The sequence below is a fragment of the Pseudorasbora parva genome, chromosome 4, assembly GCF_024679245.1.
Source record: "Pseudorasbora parva isolate DD20220531a chromosome 4, ASM2467924v1, whole genome shotgun sequence".
NCBI lineage: Eukaryota > Metazoa > Chordata > Actinopteri > Cypriniformes > Gobionidae > Pseudorasbora > Pseudorasbora parva.
Window position 1 is genome coordinate 51,762,550 of NC_090175.1, and position 20,026 is coordinate 51,782,575.

Below are 20,026 nucleotides of genomic sequence, written 5' to 3' on the forward strand. Positions count from 1 at the left end.
GGGCTAGTCAGTGATTTTATTTCCGTCTGAATCCAGATTGTCAGTGTTTTTTTACCACCACCCGCATAAAAATCCCCTGCCAAATTACCTACTGTTTTTTGACAAACACCAAGGTCGTGTGGTGATTTAATTGCCATCCGAATCCACATTTCTGAGTTTTCAAGAAGAAATCGCTTCAAAATGAACTGTTTATATCCTTTTTGACCCCTGGGGAGCACTGTATCGTTGCGCTTCGCTGTAATTTGGATGCATTTTAAAGATCTAAAGCCTACACTTTTATTACTGAACTGCTGGAAAGTATTTACAAGAATAATTTTTCATCACCACTCAAAAGAGAAAAAGGAAGAAAAACTCGCAAACGTGAAATGAGCCTTTATTATGGCAGTAATTAACGTTACATTTTTTTCTGCATTCTATTAACTTAATTCCACTCATTTCTACATTTTAAAATGACATCTTCCTATTTTTAAACAGGATATTAATATTTTTATAAAAATTCGCAATTTCCTATTATTAAATTAAATATGATTTTATTCTTATTATTCCAAGCGTATGACATTTTTACAGCAGACAATCATTCGACTGACCACGTGAGCGGCGTTCCCAGGTGCGTGGGATCACAAAACTCACTCCTCCACCGGGAATAAATCACATCCGAATGCCAGAGTTTTATCACTGAGGTGGCACGCAAAATCATTTTTACAGACGTCCACATGAGAAACAATTACCGTCTGTATAGGGCTAATGACAACAATGTAACATATGGCTGTTACTGACTGAATGTTTCACTTTTTGAGTCTGTTGTCATCTAATATGATATATTACATTCAGAGATTTTTTTTTTTTTTTGTGTGCCTGAAGTATCCAAATATATTGTGGGGCCACAATAACTCATTTTGATATCTTAGGAGTTTCACATTCACCCATTCACACTGCAACTACTGTATTCTTTGCGGTATTACATTCACAGTCATTTTTGAAACGTCTATTATTGACATTAGTGATGAAGTTTTTCATTCAAGACTTTGATCTGAGTGAGACACAAAACAAACAAGGGAAAAAACTTTTGATCGACGCACACGCACTTGGACTTGCAGTTCTCTTTGTTTTCAATGTTGTGCGTCTCTTGTGATGCCCTTTGTGAAATGTTTTTTTCTCGTCTCTAATCTGACTTGTGTTTGTCTGTCCTCAGCTGAAGGCTGTTTATGAGAAGATGGAGCTCCAGCAGAGGGCGATGGTGAGCCCCGGGGGAAGTGTGGCGTCGGGTCTCTCCAGTCCTGATCACTCTGAACCAGAGCTCAACCTCCTGCAGCCGTACCTGGGCAGTGAGATTGAGGTTACGACATCCGCCCTCAAATCAAGTAAGTATGTTGGCGCTGGAATTCTCATGTCCGCATCCATCAAAATCAAAATCGATAATAGAATAATGCTTTTATTTTATTTTATTTTATTTTATTTTATTTTTAATTTTTTAACTTGTTTTGCTTTTATATATATATATATTTTTTTTATAAACATTTTATTTTTTTATTTTATTAAAATCTTTGGTTTTTATTTTATTTTATTTTTAACATGTTTTATTATATTAACATTTTATTTTGTTTTTGTTTTATGTGATTAGCATTTTATTTTATTAACATGTTTTGCTTATTTTATTTTGTATTTTATTTTTAACATGTTTTATTTTATTAACATTTTATTTTATTTTATTTTATTTAGTTTTTGTTTTATTTTATTAGCATGTTTTACTTTGTATTATTTTATTTTATTTTATTTAGTTTTTTTTTTTTTTAGCATGTTTTACTTTGTATTTTTATTTTATTTTATTTAGTTTTTGTTTTATTTTATTAGCATGTTTTACTTTGTATTATTTTATTTTATTTTATTTTATTTAGTTTTTGTTTTATTTTAGCATGTTTTACTTTGTATTGTTTGATTTTATTTTATTTAGTTTTTGTTTTATTTTAGCATGTTTTACTTTGTATTTTTATTTTATTTTATTTAGTTTTTGTTTTATTTTATTAGCATGTTTTACTTTGTATTATTTTATTTTATTTTATTTTGTTTTTGTTTTATTTTAGCATGTTTTACTTTGTATTGTTTTATTTTATTTTATTTTGTTTTTATTTTATTTTATTAGCATGTTTTTGCTTTGTATTATTTTATTTTATTTTTATTTTTTGTTTTATTTTATTAGCATGTTTTACTTTGTATTATTTTATTTTATTTTATTTTTATTTTTTGTTTTATTTTATTAGCATGTTTTACTTTGTATTATTTTATTTTATTTTATTTTTATTTTTTGTTTTATTTTATTAGCATGTTTTACTTTGTATTATTTTATTTTATTTTTATTTTTTGTTTTATTTTATTTTATTAGCATGTTTTACTTTGTATTGTTTTATTTTATTTTATTTAGTTTTTGTTTTATTTTATTAGCATGTTTTACTTTGTATTATTTTATTTTATTTTTATTTTTTGTTTTATTTTATTAGCATGTTTTACTTTGTATTATTTTATTTTATTTTTATTTTTTGTTTTATTTTATTTTATTAGCATGTTTTACTTTGTATTGTTTTATTTTATTTTATTTAGTTTTTGTTTTATTTTATTAGCATGTTTTACTTTGTATTATTTTATTTTATTTTTATTTTTTGTTTTGTTTTATTAGCATGTTTTACTTTGTATTATTTTATTTATTTCTTCTGGTAAATAGCAGAGTCTTGAATCTAATTCTTCTAACTCTCCCTGAGACCTCTTCAGGTTAAAAAATATTCTCTTTCCCACACGCACAAGTGTATTTCATTCTCAGTGAGCACAGACCGACTAAATGAAGAAAACATCTGTTTGTGCACATCGACATGAGTGTGTGTGGTGGTTTTAAAGTGTGTGCGCGGTATAAAGTTGTAGATAGGGAATGTGTTATGTGTGAAGTCGTGTGGTTGCATTAGGAGCAGCCCATAATTGAGCTGATTTTGTTTGTGCATGTCAATGTGTGTGTGGTTTGCTGTTTATTTTTGAATTTTGTAACAACATGGGGGAGAATAAATGATGACAATTTTTATTTTCAGGTGAACTATCCCTTTAAGAATCCTTAGTGACCACCCGTAATGCCCTAGCAACCACAAAGCAGCAGATATGTGATATAGACCACTCTTAAAGTGGCTAACGCTCGCTCAATGTTTGACTGTCACAGCTGTATCAATTCAAATGAATGCAAATGTTACACTTGCCATTTCTGAATCCATCATTGTGACTGCTCACTCAGGCTTGCCCTGGCTAACCTTCCCATAATGCCCCTCTCTGAAGCCAGACTGCAGGCAGATGTCCCTGTGTACACCTCAAGCTCTACGATGTCATTACATAAAATAAAAAAAATAAAAAAGCCCACTGTCAGCTGCACACACAATGCTCGTCTCGCTCATTTATCAATTAAATGATCCCGAGGACAAAGAAACCGTGCCCAATGTAGTTTAGTTGCCGTGCCATAGCACGTGTGTGTGTGTGTCAGCACTTGGGATTTGATGTTGAAACGTAGCCGAGGCAATAGGGAAGTCAAAAAAGAGTCTTATTAAATCAGGGGCACTAAGGAGAAGGGAAAGCCTTCACGGGATCAGGGGTAACTGAATTAGTGTGTGTGTGTGTGTGTCTGGGGTGCAAACAGGAATAATAGCAGCATTTGCATGAGTTCATGCTTGGCCGGACCTCGAATGACTTCTGAACACTGCTAATCTGGTTAAATGTGTATGTGTGTGGGTTTACGTTGCTATACTTTGAGGGCAGATTTGTCCCCAGAAGTTTGCTATATATATATATATAATTAATACATTTATTCATGTGTATACACATTTTATTTTACAACGGTATAGACATTTATAATGTTAAAAAAGCTTTCTGTCTGTCTGTCTGTCTGTCTGTCTGTCTGTCTGTCTGTCTGTCTGTCTGTCTGTCTGTCTGTCTGTCTGTCTGTCTGTCTGTCTGTCTGTCTATCTATCTATCTATCTATCTATCTATCTATCTATCTATCTATCTATCTATCTATCTATCTATCTATCTATCTATCTATCTATCTATCTATCTATCTATCTATCTACACACATTAAAACTAAGCTTCACATTTTAATTTTTATCATTAGCTGTTTTGCTTTTTGTGTTTTGTTTAAAATTGTTTAAAATGAATCCGTCCGTCTGTCTGTCCCAATCATTTTTATTATACAATGCTTTTTTTTTATGGAAAGGTTTAGTTTATGGTAATTATTATTCATTAGCTTAATATGTGTCTGAACTAAAGAGACACTCTTAAGCATTTAAAATAGATAGGGTTAGTTTCTAGTAATATAATTAGGGTCTAAAGAGAGAAAAAAAGGTTGGGTGCAGTCATTATGTCACCCAATTGGATTTTTTTTGTTTCATTTTCCTTATAGGAATGAATGTATAACTGTGGTAACCGATTTTTCCTTTCACTAAACCTCACACAATATTAAACATATATTTGTATTCTCAAAAAAAAACATAATCCATTGATCTGAAGCTGTCAGCAGTAGTGTCTTCCGGCAGTGGCCGTGCTGTGATACGTTTTAAAGTGTGAGCTGCTGTTTGGACCCGTGTTTAGTGACAGATATTACTTGAAACTGCTTTGTTTTTTGTAGTTTTCCAGCAGTGGGTTTCTGATGGTTAACCAGAGCATCCTGTACAAAAGCACAGTGAGATAGACGCCACTTTTACTTCTGTTCTGTGAGGGCGGGGCATAAGAGTGAGTGACAGGTGGTGACTGCTGAATGAAGATGGTTAGAGAAGGGCAGTGGGTCAGCTCTGTCTGTGGGTCAAAGACATGCATTAAAGCGCTCAGTAAATGTGAGGTTAAAGAGGTGGAGATCAGACGGAGGGTGATTGGCAGCGCGACAGATGCCTGTCAGAGCTCAGTGGACCGCCCTCACACCTGCTGTGTGGACATGAGAGAGAAGAGACCATCCATCCATCCATCCAATCGCTTCTTTATGGATGGGGTTAGCTTATTGTAATTATTGCCATCCATCCATCCATCCATCCATCCATCCATCCATCCATCCATCCATCCATCCATCCATCCATCCATCCATCCATCCATCTAATCGCTTTTTTATAGATGGGGTTAGCTTATAGTAATTATTGCCATCCATCCATCCATCCATCCATCCATCCATCCATCCATCCATCCATCCATCCATCCATCCATCCATCCATCCATCCATCCATCCATCCATCCATCCATCCATCTAATCGCTTTTTTATAGATGGGGTTAGCTTATAGTAATTATTGCCATCCATCCATCCATCCATCCATCCATCCATCCAATCGCTTTTTTATAGATGGGGTTCGCTTATAGTAATTATTGCCATCCATCCATCCATCCATCCATCCATCCATCTAATCGCTTTTTATAGATGGGTTAGCTTATAGCAGTTGTTGCCATCCATCCATCCATCCATCCATCCATCCATCCATCCATCCATCCATCCATCCATCCATCCAATCGCTTTTTTATAGATGGGGTTCGCTTATAGTAATTATTGCCATCCATCCATCCATCCATCCATCCATCCATCCATCCATCCATCCATCCATCCATCCATCCATCCATCCATCCATCCATCCATCCATCGAATCGCTTTTTATAGATGGGTTAGCTTATAGCAATTGTTGCCATCCATCCATCCATCCATCCATCCATCCATCCATCTAATCATTTTTTTAATAGGTGGGGTTAGCTTATAGTAATTATTGCCGTCTATCCATCCATCCATCCATCCATCCATCCATCCATCCATCCATCTAATCGCTTTTTTATAGATGGGGTTAGCTTATAGTAATTATTGCCATCCATCCATCCATCCATCCATCCATCCAATCGCTTTTTTATAGATGGGGTTCGCTTATAGTAATTATTGCCATCCATCCATCCATCCATCCATCCATCCATCCATCCATCCATCCATCCATCCATCCATCCATCCATCCATCCATCCATCCATCTAATCACTTTTTATAGATGGGTTAGCTTATAGCAATTGTTGCCATCCATCCATCCATCCATCCATCCATCCATCCATCCATCCATCCATCCATCCATCCATCCATCCATCCATCCATCCATCCATCCATCCATCCATCCATCCATCCATCAGCTTTTTATGGATGGGGTTAGCTTATAGTAATTATTATTATTATTAATGGCTTAATATGTGTCTGAATAAACACTCTTAACCATTTAAAAGCATGCCAGCTCAATTGTCTTGTGACAGCTTGATGTATATGTGATGTGTGATTGGTTTTCATGGGTAACACACTCCAACCATGGGTGTCACATTAGTGCAGTGCCGTTTAAACAAATTAGACCTGCTGTTCATGTTTACTTAGTCAGCACACAAGGAAAGGATTGAGGATAGGTGTGTTTGCTCTCTCTCTCTCTCTCTGATGTAATTATGGAACGGTGCTTTGTTCCGCCAAACGGAGACTAGGAGTTTGTTCCTGCTCGAGCCGTAATAGTCCTCAGAAATGGGGCAAATCTGTCTCTCCTCCGACTGTCTCTGCGGCATGAAGCTATGATTACAGCGGCATCGATCCCTGACCTACCTGCTCTCATTACACACACTCTCCCAGTCTTTACACTGCTCTCACGGCTCCCAGAATCACCTGAGGTGGGCGGCCGCTCATACCTGTCGGCAATCGATTGCCAATAAAACAGAATTACAGATTAACAGACCATCTCAGACTTTGGGTCATGGTACTCACAAAGTACTTTTATTACAAAGTATTTTTTTTTTTAATATACGTTTTTGGTCGTCTTACACATTTATCTTTACTTTTCTCATTGTGATGTGCCACATAATAAACACAACATAGAGCCGTGACAAACAGACGCCGCGTGACTAAAAGAATGTGACCCCATTTCACATGACAGACGTTTGACAGGTCAAAGGTCAAGAGGATTTTCCTTGCTGTCCTTCATAAATCCAGAGTTGAGAGTGGTTTTCTTGTTACTTTTATAAGCGATTGTAGTTGGGTGGGAAGCTATCTGTGAGCTTGCAGTTAATCAGTGAGTTTTCACTTGACCTTTATGCAGATTTTGTTGTTGTTGTTGGTAATATACGTTTGCCGGAAGTTTCTCTATTCAAACACAGCACATTATTCAGGATGGGGAATTTCCATCATAAATATGTTGTGTTGATGAAATCCAGAATCTGGATTCCCCCATATAGTTCCCCTGCACACAATCTTTGCCTCTATACTTGAGGCGCCTGATGTGAGAGATCTGTAACCGCAGCTAATTAAGATTATTTGTAGTTATTGCCTTTTTTGGAAGGCAAACAATGCTGTTACTAAAATTGTAATAACATTACATTTTGGTGCGGTTTGTATATTTATTTGTCACACACACACACACACACACACACACACACACACACACACACACACACACACACACACACACACACACACACACACACACACACACACACACACACACACACACACACACACACACACACACACACACACACACACACACACAGTTTAAGGAAACACTATGTCAATAAAAACATTGCACATTTTAAAAAGTATAAATATCTCTATATTCTTAATAGTAAAAGCATAAATCTTTAAGTTTTAGTTATTACTTAAAAAACATTAATACATAATTGTTCTTTTAATCTTTTAAGTCAACTTTATTAATTAACTTTTTTATTACTCTTTTTATTACTTTTTATTTACTTTAATACATTTGTATTTGTTCATTTTATTATTTTACAAAAAACATTTTACTGTAACTCTTGATTCTGCTACTTTAAATATTGAACATTTTTGTAAGAAACACAACTATATTTTGATAATAATTTTGCCTTTAAAAGTAATTTAGATCTTTTTGTTTTAATACAAAAAAGAATTAAGCTAACATAAAAGTGTTATTCAGCTTTGTAACAAAATCAAGAAACATTAATGCAATGTTTTTTAAATGATTAATTATGGAAGGCAAACAATTCTTATGTAGTTTTAGGTTTGTGTATGTGTTTGGGCTATTAATATTTTCATACTCAATTGCCTTTATTTTCAGCTCGATTACTCGTATTGTGGGATTGCCTCTTATTTATTCAGCTGAAAAGATGTTCCTAGCACACTTCACATGTTGTACTTGTCCTGGAAGATGAAACCACTAGAAGGGTTGTTCCACTTCTGTCTCAGAATAGTCAATAATTAAAGCTTTTACCTTGAATCGCTGCAGTCTTTACAGATTTTCCACTAAGTCATTCTTCTGTTATTTTAAAAGGCGTAGAACTGAAATGAATGCCTAAAATTAGTTTGCACAAGTGCTTCTTTTGACGATTAACCTTGAGCCTGGAGGAAATAGTGCCAAGCTCCACCACGTTCTCCAGGTTAGAGAAGATTGATTGGAGTTGAGGGCGACTCTTCATCTAGACGCTGCGCAGATGTAACTCCTCTGTGAGAATTTGTAAACATCACGAAGGTCTGAGAGCGTTCTTATTGTGAGTGTCCTTCATGAAATCATCAGGGTGTAGTTAGTGGAGAACCTGGCTGATGTTGGAGGTCCTGTGGTGTAAATGATTGCAATGAAGCTAAAAAAAACTCTTGAAGTAAAAAACTATGCCCACTCTAATTTTATTTTTGTGCTCAATCATTTAGCTTACATTTAGCACACATAGCTTAACTTTCTAAGTCTCAAAATAGAAATATGGGTTTCTGTCTGGGTCTCTTTCATCTGCCTTATCTGTCTCATATGCATATTACTATTGAAACACAGATATGTGTAGTTCAATAGTTCAGTGATACATTTGGAGATGGCCCAGATGAGTTGAAATATTAGCTTGGAAAGTAATACCAACTCTTTTCTTAATGAAGTAGCTTCTAAAGCAGATGCGTTATGGCTTGCTTTTGGTTCCAGTGCCTTATTAGAATGGCTGTGAGTCAAAGAGACGGACACAAAGTCTGTGTTAATGACTCCCAGAACACACCAGCTTTTCTCTGCTAGTGTGATCATGCTGAAAGGCGTTTTTGATTATTTCTAGTAGCCGACTGAAGGATATGAGCAGTCTTTGCTGATGGAAGTGTCTGTGTTTGACTGGGGAAAATTGTAACTTTTTCAAGCACTGTGCTTGAATTTTTTGTTCTCTTACTTTCTTTTCTCCTTGATCTTTTCAGGGTCAGACTTGCTCTTTCTGCAAATTCTCAGTATTCTATTCTGTCGCATTTACCACCACACGCGAGAGAATTAGTTCTTGCCAGTCTGTAGAAAGCTACTTTAAAAGTGTACTTTGACATGTGACAAGCCAATTATAAAAGTGTGTGTAAACTGTACACACTCCACCATTCCAAAAATGGCCAGTGAGCTCACCAAAGCTGATCAAAGTAATGTGGTAAAATATATCAATTTAAAATGTTTTCTTTAGTCACATTATCCTTCATAAATCATTCTAATATGTTTATCTGCTGTTCAATAAACATTTCTTATATTCAATGTTAAAAACAGTTGTGCTGCTTAATATTTTTGTGGAAAGTTACAGATACATTTGTTTAGAGAGTTCACAAGACAACATTTATTTGAAATGTGAAATTAAATTCTAATCAGTTTAATGCATCCTTGTTGAGAAACAGTATTCATTTATAAAAAAGAAATCAAATCTCATTAACCATGAACTAAACTTGTATTAAACTGTAACACACACACACACACACACACACACACACACACACACACACACACACACACACACACACACACACACACACACACACACACACACACACACACACACACAGTGTTTTATACTGTACAAACCGTATTTTCTATCCCCCTACACTGCCCCTGACCCTAAACCCATCACAGGAAACATTCTGCATTTTACTTTCTAAAAAAACCTCATCCTGTTTGATTTATAAGCATTTTGAAAAGTGGGGACATGGCCAATATCCTCATATTTCACCCTCTCCTTGTAATACCTATGTCATTATACACATTTGTGTCCTCATATGTCACAAAAACATGCCCACACACACATACACACACGCTCAAAGAAAGAGCACTTGTGTACAAATATAGGCTTCTGGCATGCAGTGTGACATAGACAGCCATGTACTGTGAATGGCTAACCCCATATAGTAGGCTACACACTGTCATTCATTAGTGTTGGTGAAATTTCTCGATACTGCTAACCCATTGTTATGTAAATGTAGAGGTTTGAATGCTAATGTGCTCATTAATGAAGTTACTGTTTCCGAATTAGTCATTTTTGCAGCCTAGTGTATCACTTAAATTTCTCAGGTTAGTATACATGATAGTGAAAACTGTTCCCCACTATTTAGCTTCGTTTCTTCAGCAGTGACTTTTACAGATGTTGACCTCGCCTCCATGCCGACGTTCAGCACATTTGAGTACTTCATATCCTCGAGATGTCACAGTGTCTCCGGCCTTATCTCTGAAGGTCTTGGAAATCCTCTTCAGAATGGAGGCCAAGGACATTCTGTTGTATAACTCCCTCACTGCAGTTTTCCATAGAGTTTTATTTTGTTCCTGTAAAAGACAGAGCTGTTTTTGATGGATCTAGCATCCTGTTCCCGTACCCGTTTCTGCTGAGTCTAGCGATGGCTCCGGCGCTTTGGCTGTTGTCCCTGTTTTGGAAACCAGACAAATGTATGTGTGATGGGAGACGTTTCGCAGGACTGATGAGTCTGTGTACGGAAAGCTGCTCGGACACACTCAGATGTCTCTCTGTTTGTGTTGCGTGAGACTGTATTGTTGTTCTTTCATGTGGTGAGTTTAGTGTGATTTTAAATTGTGTTTGTTTGATCAAAAGTGTGTCTGAAAAGACTCAACGCATAATGTTCAACCAGTGTTTGATCTGTGCTCATCTGTCTGAACAAAATAAAACTGAATAATGGTAAATAAGATAAATAACTGCTCAAAATGGCTTATTTCATGTAAGAGTTATTTAATTTCAATGAATTATTGCAAAAATAAATAAGAAAATAAGTAATTGAGTAAATACATACAGTAAATATAGACATAATTACAATAAAATAACAAAAAAAGACACTAACACAAAATGGTCATATATTACTTCACATTTTATTAAGTATGCTAATACATGCATTAAAATACATTTTTAAAATGGAGTCAAGATAAAATTAAACGCGACTTATCTTCACGTCATGGTCATACCTCTGATTTTTACCATGCTACAATAATTATATATATATATATATACACACAATAAAAAAAATATATAAAATAATAAAATAAATAAACATTACCTAAAATAAATAAAATGTATTTATCTGCGGTCAGATGATACGTTATTTTTCATTTTTCATAGCTTGTTACAAAATAAATAAAAAATCTCTCTCACCTCAGAAAACCGAACTTTCCTGTCCTCTCAGCCGCTATACCATGCGTGTTCATGTATCACTTCATATATAAAGTGCAAGAGAAGCTACGAGCATGCACGTTACATTGTCAGTTAGTCATGAAATAAAACACCAATAAATGTAACTGGTACGTCATGCGCTAGCTAGGAAGGATCTGCGCGCAAGTATATTGTTCATTCTGATCATCAGGAGCAGTTTTATGATTTATTAACAGTTCATGATGTATTGTGTATTCACCATGGTAACTGTTGTTTCCATAACCCCAAAATACCACTTTATTTTCACTTTGCTATTTTGTAAATCTTTAAATTAGTGTGGTGGCTACTTTATTGTATTAACAAAAATTTGAAGCCACTGAACAAAAAAAAAAACAAGGTTGTGTGTGTGTTTTTTATATATGGCGCAATGTTTTTTATACTATACAAACCATATTTTCTATCCCCCTACACTGCCCTTGGCCATCACAGGAAACTTTCAATAAAACTCATCCTGTATGATTTATAAGCCTTTTGAAAAATGGGGACATGTCCTCATAGTTCACCCTCTTCTGTAATACCTGTGTCATACCCATGTCATTATACACATTTGTTTCCTGATATGACACACACACACACACACACACACACACACACACACACACACACACACACACACACACACACACACACACACACACACACACACACACACACACACACACAAACACACAAACACACAAACACACAAACACACAGAAACACAAAATAAAATTCCTGAAAATGTGGGTTGCGACTTAATGTCCACGGGATAATGTGGGTCCCATTGCCAAACCAGTTGAGAACCCCTGGTCTAGGTCATTGTTTTACAATTAACATAGATTTGCAAATGCAGTAGGATTTTATTTTAGATTTATAACCCTATTCTTTGACTTTTCCCATCAGCCACCCCTCTATCTGTGCGAAGCAGCAGTGACCCCGCCCTCGCCCTGCCCCTGGATGTCATTTCATTGGACCGTGAGGACATCAGCAGACCCCAGTCAACCGTGAGTGAACACACATCACCTGCTCGTGTCTGATAGGAGTGTCTGGGAAAGTGTCAACTTTCCTTTTTCAGTTGTTACAGAAAATGAAGGCCAAATTTGTTTTGTGCTTTTGGCGGATGCAATGAAAGACTACTTTTCTTTTTGTAGTGCTGGTCGTCTTATGGATTTCACCTGTCCTTGTTTGCAGGACTGTCGCAATCAACATTCATGATCATATTGTTTTTGTGTTGACCTTTAAGCTCTACCACTGTGTTGGTTGTCTTACTTTCTTCCGTTATTGTTTTCATCAACAAAGCTTTTACTCTCTCTTTCATTCCCTTCCTTTGAGGTCATCTATTAACCAGTTCTTTTTGCTCTCACATTTATAGCAGTATTTACTTTTCAGAACACCGCTCACATTTTTTTTCTTTCTGAAATAAATAAATACTTTTATTCAGAAAGAAATTAAAGTGATCAAAAGTGATATTTATTATGTTACAAATGATTTGGTTTCATATAAATGCTGCTCTTTTGAACAATCCTGAAAATAATGTATCTTGCTTTTCATGGTTTTTTTAAAAATGTTAAGCAGCACAACTGTTTCAACATTGAGAATAATAATAAGAAACCATTCTTGAGCAGCAAATCAGCATATTAAAATGATTTCAGAAAGACTGGAGTAATGATGCTTTGCCATCACAGGAATAAATAACATTTTGATATATATATAATATATCTATTTATCTAAAGATATTTTATCCCTCACGGTATTGCAGTTTTTACTGTATTTTTGATCAAATAAATGCAGCCTTGGTGAGCAGTTTTATTTTATTTTTTATAAATCTTACCATCCCCAGACTTTTGAACAGTAGTGTAAGTTTTAGAACGGGTGAACCTGTTTAGGATTTACTGTATGTACTCTCAGTGCTTCAGACTCTCACAGAAAGCCAATGCAGTATATTTTAATTCAGAGTGTGACATTTCCAAAATTGTGCCACTTTCAGGCTCTTGGAAACTGCTGAGTGTATCAGGACTACATACATAAAACTGTCCAATATCCCTAAAATATATTAGCATCAAACGGGAAAAGAAAGTGCGTGGCAATTGTTAGGGATTCATAAGGTGTCTGCAAAATTACAGCTCACGCAGACACTCGCAGACATCCGTCCCAGATTGCTCAGAGTGACAGTAATCATTGCGGTGCACTCCTCAATGACAGGGTGAGGGCACACTAATGCATCAACGACAGCACTTTTGAGACGGAGAGGATTCATAAATATGTGCGTATTCTCTCTACAGCTAAAAGTAAATATCTGCTTCTGTCAGTGCCTCCGCTGCAGATTCCACTTCCTCCTGCAGAACTTCTTCAGCAGGATTCTTGGCGACTTTACCCCCAGATTCCAGTAATGCTCCATAATTTTGTTTTTACCATTCACAATGTGATTTATACAAATAGTGTTCCTGGATCAACATTCCTTTCAATCAGTTAGTTCTTGCAGTCGGACGCCATCTTAACCCCATGATAGGAATGATTTTTCTTGCGATTGGCCAGAATTTCTTTACTAGACCTGAATAGTGTAGAAATGAACATTTTGAATTAGCCTTTGTTTTGAAGAACTGTTCATTTAAATAATGTTAAAACACCGTTGTTATCCTGTATCCACCTTATTTTAACATTGCAGGTGCGATCATTTGTAATTTGAATGTCTGGCATCAAGTGTCATTCGCATTCAGTTGAAGTTAGCTGTCCAAAACAGCCGGTTATGCCACTTGATATCGCAAATTAGTATTTTTACCGTATTATTTGAATGTATTGTCGCAATTATAAGCATGTTGGTTTGTGGCGCAAATAGTTTTACCGTTTACTACACCATTATTCTTCTAGTTAGTTCCCTATAAAGGCTAATGAATCAGAAGTCTCGCACAAAAATAGCTTACTTCCACATTGCAAAATAAGGTGGATATATGCATGTGTCAGTAGCTGTTTACATGGACACTTTTCGCTTTAATCTAAATTAATTCATTCCGTTTATATGAACGCTAAATACAGTGACGCAGATGCTGTGCATTTTTATACTGTATGTCACAAGCTTCCGGATTTAATCTTTTGACATTCACACACTTCACAAAAAATAAATACATTTTGGTAACACTTTATTTTAAGGTTCAGGTATTAACTATTAACTAGTTGCTTATTAGCATGCATATTACTAGGATATTGTCTGTTTATTAGTACTTATAAAGCACATATTAATGCCTTATTCTGCATGACCTTATTCTATATCCCTTAATCCTACCCAATACCTAAACTTAAACGCTACAAAAACTACCTTACTAACTATTAATAAGCAGTAAATTAGGAGTTTATTGAGGCAGTCGTGAATATGTGAATAGTGAATATGTGTTCCCCATACTAAAGTGTTACCAAAATGTTTTTTATATATATATATATGACTCTCATTTGTGACGCTTTATTCAACAGGAAGAACAGTTTGTTCTGCGCGTCATACATCATTGTTATTTCTGCTTTATTGCACAAGCAAAGTTTTCACCAGTTTCATTCCATTCAAGTGTTTACATGTCCTCTTGATCGAATTACAAAAGGAATAAACCACCCCTAACAATCTGAATGAAATTTTAATCAGATCTGGCAAATTCATTCCGATTGACGTGGTTACGTGTTTTTTTTTTTTATAATTCTGATTGTGCTGATTACAATGTACACACAGTGTAAACTCAGCTAGTGTTGATCAGTTTCAAACAGTATCTTGGAAAAATGTTCGCTACCTTTCACAGTTTTGGGGTCAGTAAGATTAATTTGCATGTATTTGATCAAAAGTACAGTAAAACAGTAATATTGTAAAATATTATTACAATTTAAAACAACTGCTTTTCATTAGAATATTTTTAAAGGTGCGAAAATATTGCAATTATTTACTAATTAGATCATTTAAAGGGATAGTTCAACCAAAAATGAAAATTGGTCATCATTTACTCACCTTCCAGTTGTTTCAAACCTGTATGAGTTTCTTTCTCCTGCTGAACACAACAGAAAATATTTTGAAGAATGTGTGTAACAAAGCAGCAAAAAGAGCAACCTTTTAATACCATACTAGGAGAAAAATACTATGGTAGTCAGTGGTTGCTCTATCTGCTTTGTTACAAACATTCTTCAAAATATTTTCATTTGTGTTCCAAAAATTAACAAAGATTTTACGGGTTTGGAATGTGTGGAGTCAACCAATCGGCATTTTCAGCAACTAAGTCCCACCCCTGAAAGTCCTGAACTTTGAAAAAGTACTACCTCTTGAGCAGGGACTTTCTGAGGGAGAAAATGATTTCCTGCGGCACAGAGTACCACCCCAAAGTTCCCGGGGAAAGTTCCTGAGGTGGAAACGGGGCTTATGACACACTATACGAGATAACAGGAAGGAAGGAGAATCGATTCTGACATCCATTGTCATTTATGAATCACTGCAACACCCTACTTCAAACAGATTGTGCCAAAACTGGGCTGATATTACCTGGCATTGCTCTAAAATCATGGCACTATGCTCGATAATTAGGAGTGTTATTCCAGGTCCTATCCCTGAAATCTAAGGGAAATCTCCATCTTGCTCCAGGCTCAATGTTGTTGATTCAGGAGCATGCTGTGCTTGTGTAAAATCAAACCAAAATGAGTAAAACATTTTCCTGGAACAGCATCCTTGTTAGTGTTGGAACAGCACATCTTAACCAGACCAGATAACATTTAATGTTTTGAATTTTGAGAAATAACCTTATGAACCTCATTTATTTTAGGAGTATGGTTAGGTAATGATTGCCGGGAATGTTGTTCCAAGACCATCAGATCCAGGAACAGAACGTCCTACTTGTGTAAATCACGTGGCTGAAGTACACACTGCAGTTTCTGATCTAATGGAAGGTGTTTTTGAAAAGTCCCTGGAGGAACCCTGAGCTCCATGTTCACATTACAGTGGAGACGGGGAACCCTGAAGCTCTTCCAGTCCCTTATCGCCCGTCCCAGGAGCTCAAGCTTACAGCCGGAGGTCACCTCCACTGAAGCATGGCACACCTTTAAATGATTTGAAGAGTTTCTCTGCTCTGCTCACATCTCGGCTGTATGTACAGGAGAAGCGGGTCATTACGAGAGCTGGCCGGGGATTCTCTGCCTGGTTTTGTCAGTCGTGTTTTAGTCTGAAGACGAGATAATTATCAGATGTGTTGAGGAGCTTGACTCCGGACCTTCCAACACATAAACACGAACATGAGATCTGTAGTTATGGTCAGTGGTTTCATAAACTCCTGGGACCTTTAATTGATTTTTTTTTTTTTTAAATAAAATGCTGTGCATGAGATGCTGCTGAAGAATCCACTCCTTCATTCAAGTGTTGCTGTTTGCTGCTGCTTTTGTTGGTTCACTGGTTGTTTCTGTTATTTTCTTTGTTCTTATGTCATTGTTATTTTTTATGTTCATTAATTTATTTTATTATATTATTAATAATTGTATTTTTTTTGTTTGTTTGACATTTGTTTGATCATTCATTTGTTTTTCCTTTCCTTTCCTTTCCTTTCCTTTCCTTTCCTTTCCTTTCCTTTCCTTTCCTTTCCTTTCCTTTCCTTTCCTTTCCTTTCCTTTCCTTTCCTTTCCTTTCCTTTCCTTTCCTTTCCTTTCCTTTCCTTTCCTTTCCTTTCCTTTCCTTTCCTTTCCTTTCCTTTCCTTTCCTTTCCTTTCCTTTCCTTTCCTTTCCTTTCCTTTCTCCCTCCCTCCCTCCCTCCCTCCTCCCTCCCTCCCTCCCTCCCTCCCTCCCTCCCTTCCCTCCCTCCCTCCCTCCCTCCCTCCCTCCCTCCCTCCCTTCCTTCCTTCCTTCCTTCCTTCCTTCCTTCCTTCCTTCCTTCCTTCCTTCCTTCCTTCCTTCCTTCCTTCCTTCCTTCCTTCCTTCCTTCCCTCCCTCCCTCCCTCCCTCCCTCCCTCCCTCCCTCCCTCCCTCCCTCTTTGTTTTCATTACCCATTCATTGGTGTGTTTTTTGGTTTGTTGAATTCTTTGACTGAAATATCATGGTATTTGGTATGGTACACCCAAGATACTTAAAAACACCATGGTATTAAAAAAGGGACCATGGTACTCATTATTAGTTTGTGTTAGTCTCAATGTATATGTCTTATGTCATCACTTATGTTGAGTTATTATGTACAGCAGATTGATGATCAGACTTTGCTGTTGTAATATCTCAGTCAGCTCTAGATGGATGGATGAGATGGACTCAAAGGTCATATAGAAACACATTTGTGATGCAGATCCCCACACAATCTCTTACAAACTCTCTCATTAGGCTTTGACATTTATTCAATTACTGTATTCCCAAGAGTTTACCCAGTACCCACTGCTCATAAGTCTTATGTAAACAGACTGCGCACCCCGAGAGCCAAGGACACATATTTAATATAGACCCCGCTCGCTCGGCTGATGCGTCTGACCATGAATGTTTACTGTGTTTACTTCAAGCCTATTTAGGTCATAAAAATATCAACAGGATCCTCACATCACAGTCAGTTTTTTCATTGTTGTTCTATTTAGTTTCCACAAAGACCCTTAAAACTGCATTATTAGGAATATAAGTCCATTCAAAGTCCATTAAGGCATGTCATTTTACTCAGCTGCCATATTTGAAATTCCTCTCGGTCATCAAATTCTCCAAAGTTGTTTACCAACCGTATGATTAAATTTCACATTTAAAGGGTTAGTTCACCCAAAAATGAAAATTCTGTCATTAATTACTTACTTACGTTATTCAACACCCGTAAGACCTCCGTTCATTGGGAACACAAATGAAGATATTTTTGTTGAAATCCGATGGCTCAGAAAGGCCTTCATTGACAACAATGTCATTTTCTCTCTCAAGACCCATAAAAGACACTAAAGACGTCGTTACAAAGCCCGTCTCACTACAGTGGCTCTATAATCATTTTATGAAGTGACGAGAATAGTTTTTGTGCACAAAACCCCCCGAAATAACGACTTGTATAGTGATGGGCCGATTTCAAAACAACATTATGGCCATATTCCAGCATGACAATGTCATCAAGATTCATCTGGCTCAAACTGTGAAAGAAAGGTTGTGAGGGAGCATGAAGAATCACTTTCACACATGAATTGGCACCTCTGAGTCCAGACCTTACATTCATTGAAAGTTTTTTGGATGTGCTGGAGGAGACTTTACAGAGTGCTGGACAAGATGATTTCCTGATTGGCTTCATCACTCGGTCTCCTCTCCACCAATCAGCTGGTGTGTGGTGGGCGTTCTGGCGCAATATGGCTGCCGTCGCATCATCCAGTTGGATGCTGCACATTGGTGGTGGTTAAGGAGATTCCCCCCTTCTATGTAAAGCGCTTTGAGTGCCTTGAAAAGCGCTATATAAATTGAACGCATTATTATTATTATTATTATAAGATCTTGACCATTATTTGATGCATGTCTTAATGGAAATAAATGTTGTGATGTTATTTGCAATTTTTATCACATTTTGTGTTATTGTTGCAAATGTTCAAAATGTCACTATAGTCATTTTTGTAAATGTTTCTGCTTTTCCTTTTCAGAAAGGTTATGTCAACCAACCATCTGTCCATTAAACTGTCTATATCTCTGTTGTCGTCCTCATGTGAACAGTGTGCACTCAATAAAGATGGGAGATGCACATTAACAATAGCCCCACTGCTTCAGGAGCATGTGGCCTAGCGGGGGGATAATCGCTCTCTACTCAGATAATCTAGGTCACTTTTTGTGTGTTTGATGCATCCCGTGAGGAGGGGGGTCCCATGTGTTTGTGTGTGTGTGGCTTGGGTGGAGTAAAGGGTGCGTTCTGGACCACCATTAGCTACGGCTCCACAGAGAGGAAAGTGGACATTCCCTTTTATGGTGCATCATTTTGTTTTTCCTCATCTTTGTGTACGTTTTCTCCTTTGTATTTTAGCTGTTTTGATCACTGTCCCCAGATGAGATATCAGTCATTTTTAAGCATAATGAAAGGAAAACACAGAACGACAGAGATAGACGGAAAGGACGCAATTCCAGTTTTTCATTGGCGAACTGTTTAGCCACTGGCATCCTGCTCAGTAGGGCACATCGAAGCTTGGTGTCGTTGTTTTGGGTCCTCTAGAGAAACTGAAGTCACCGTGAGTGTATTTTTGTGTTGACAGGGAGTCGGTCATGCTACGACTGTGAAGGGAGGAGCCATGGACAAACCCAAGGTGGACGTCCCAAACTCCAGGACTGGACAAGTCAGCTTAAGGTGAGGGACTTTATTTTGTACTGTATATAGTGTATGATTGAGTTTCTACCTTCATAAGTGGGGGTTGAAAACATATTAACTCATATTAACTGATTAGTGCGAGCAGCTCTCTGCCCCTTAATTTGGGTCTTTGTTTTGTGAAAGTTTTTTGTTTTCTGATTAAGGTTGTTTCTGTGTGTGTGTGTGTGTGTGTGTGTGTGTGTGTGTGTGTGTGTGTGTGTGTGTGTGTGTGTGTGTGTGTGTCTCTGTCTGTGTGTGTGTCTGTCTGTCTGTGTGTGTGTGTGTGTCTGTGTGTGTGTGTGTGTGTGTGCGTGTG

At 36.7% G+C, this 20,026-nt stretch overlaps 1 protein-coding gene across 2 annotated transcripts in view; it reads left to right on the forward strand.

Moving 5' to 3' along the window:
- Positions 1-20,026, forward strand: part of pard3ba (par-3 family cell polarity regulator beta a) — a 204,839-nt gene that overhangs the window by 60,196 nt on the left and 124,617 nt on the right. For both annotated transcript variants that reach the window (XM_067442199.1, XM_067442200.1), the window contains exons 3-5: positions 1,193-1,361; positions 12,340-12,440; positions 19,619-19,710. In XM_067442199.1, coding sequence (XP_067298300.1) covers positions 1,193-1,361; positions 12,340-12,440; positions 19,619-19,710 — 362 coding nt within the window. The remainder of the gene's footprint in view (positions 1-1,192; positions 1,362-12,339; positions 12,441-19,618; positions 19,711-20,026) is intronic.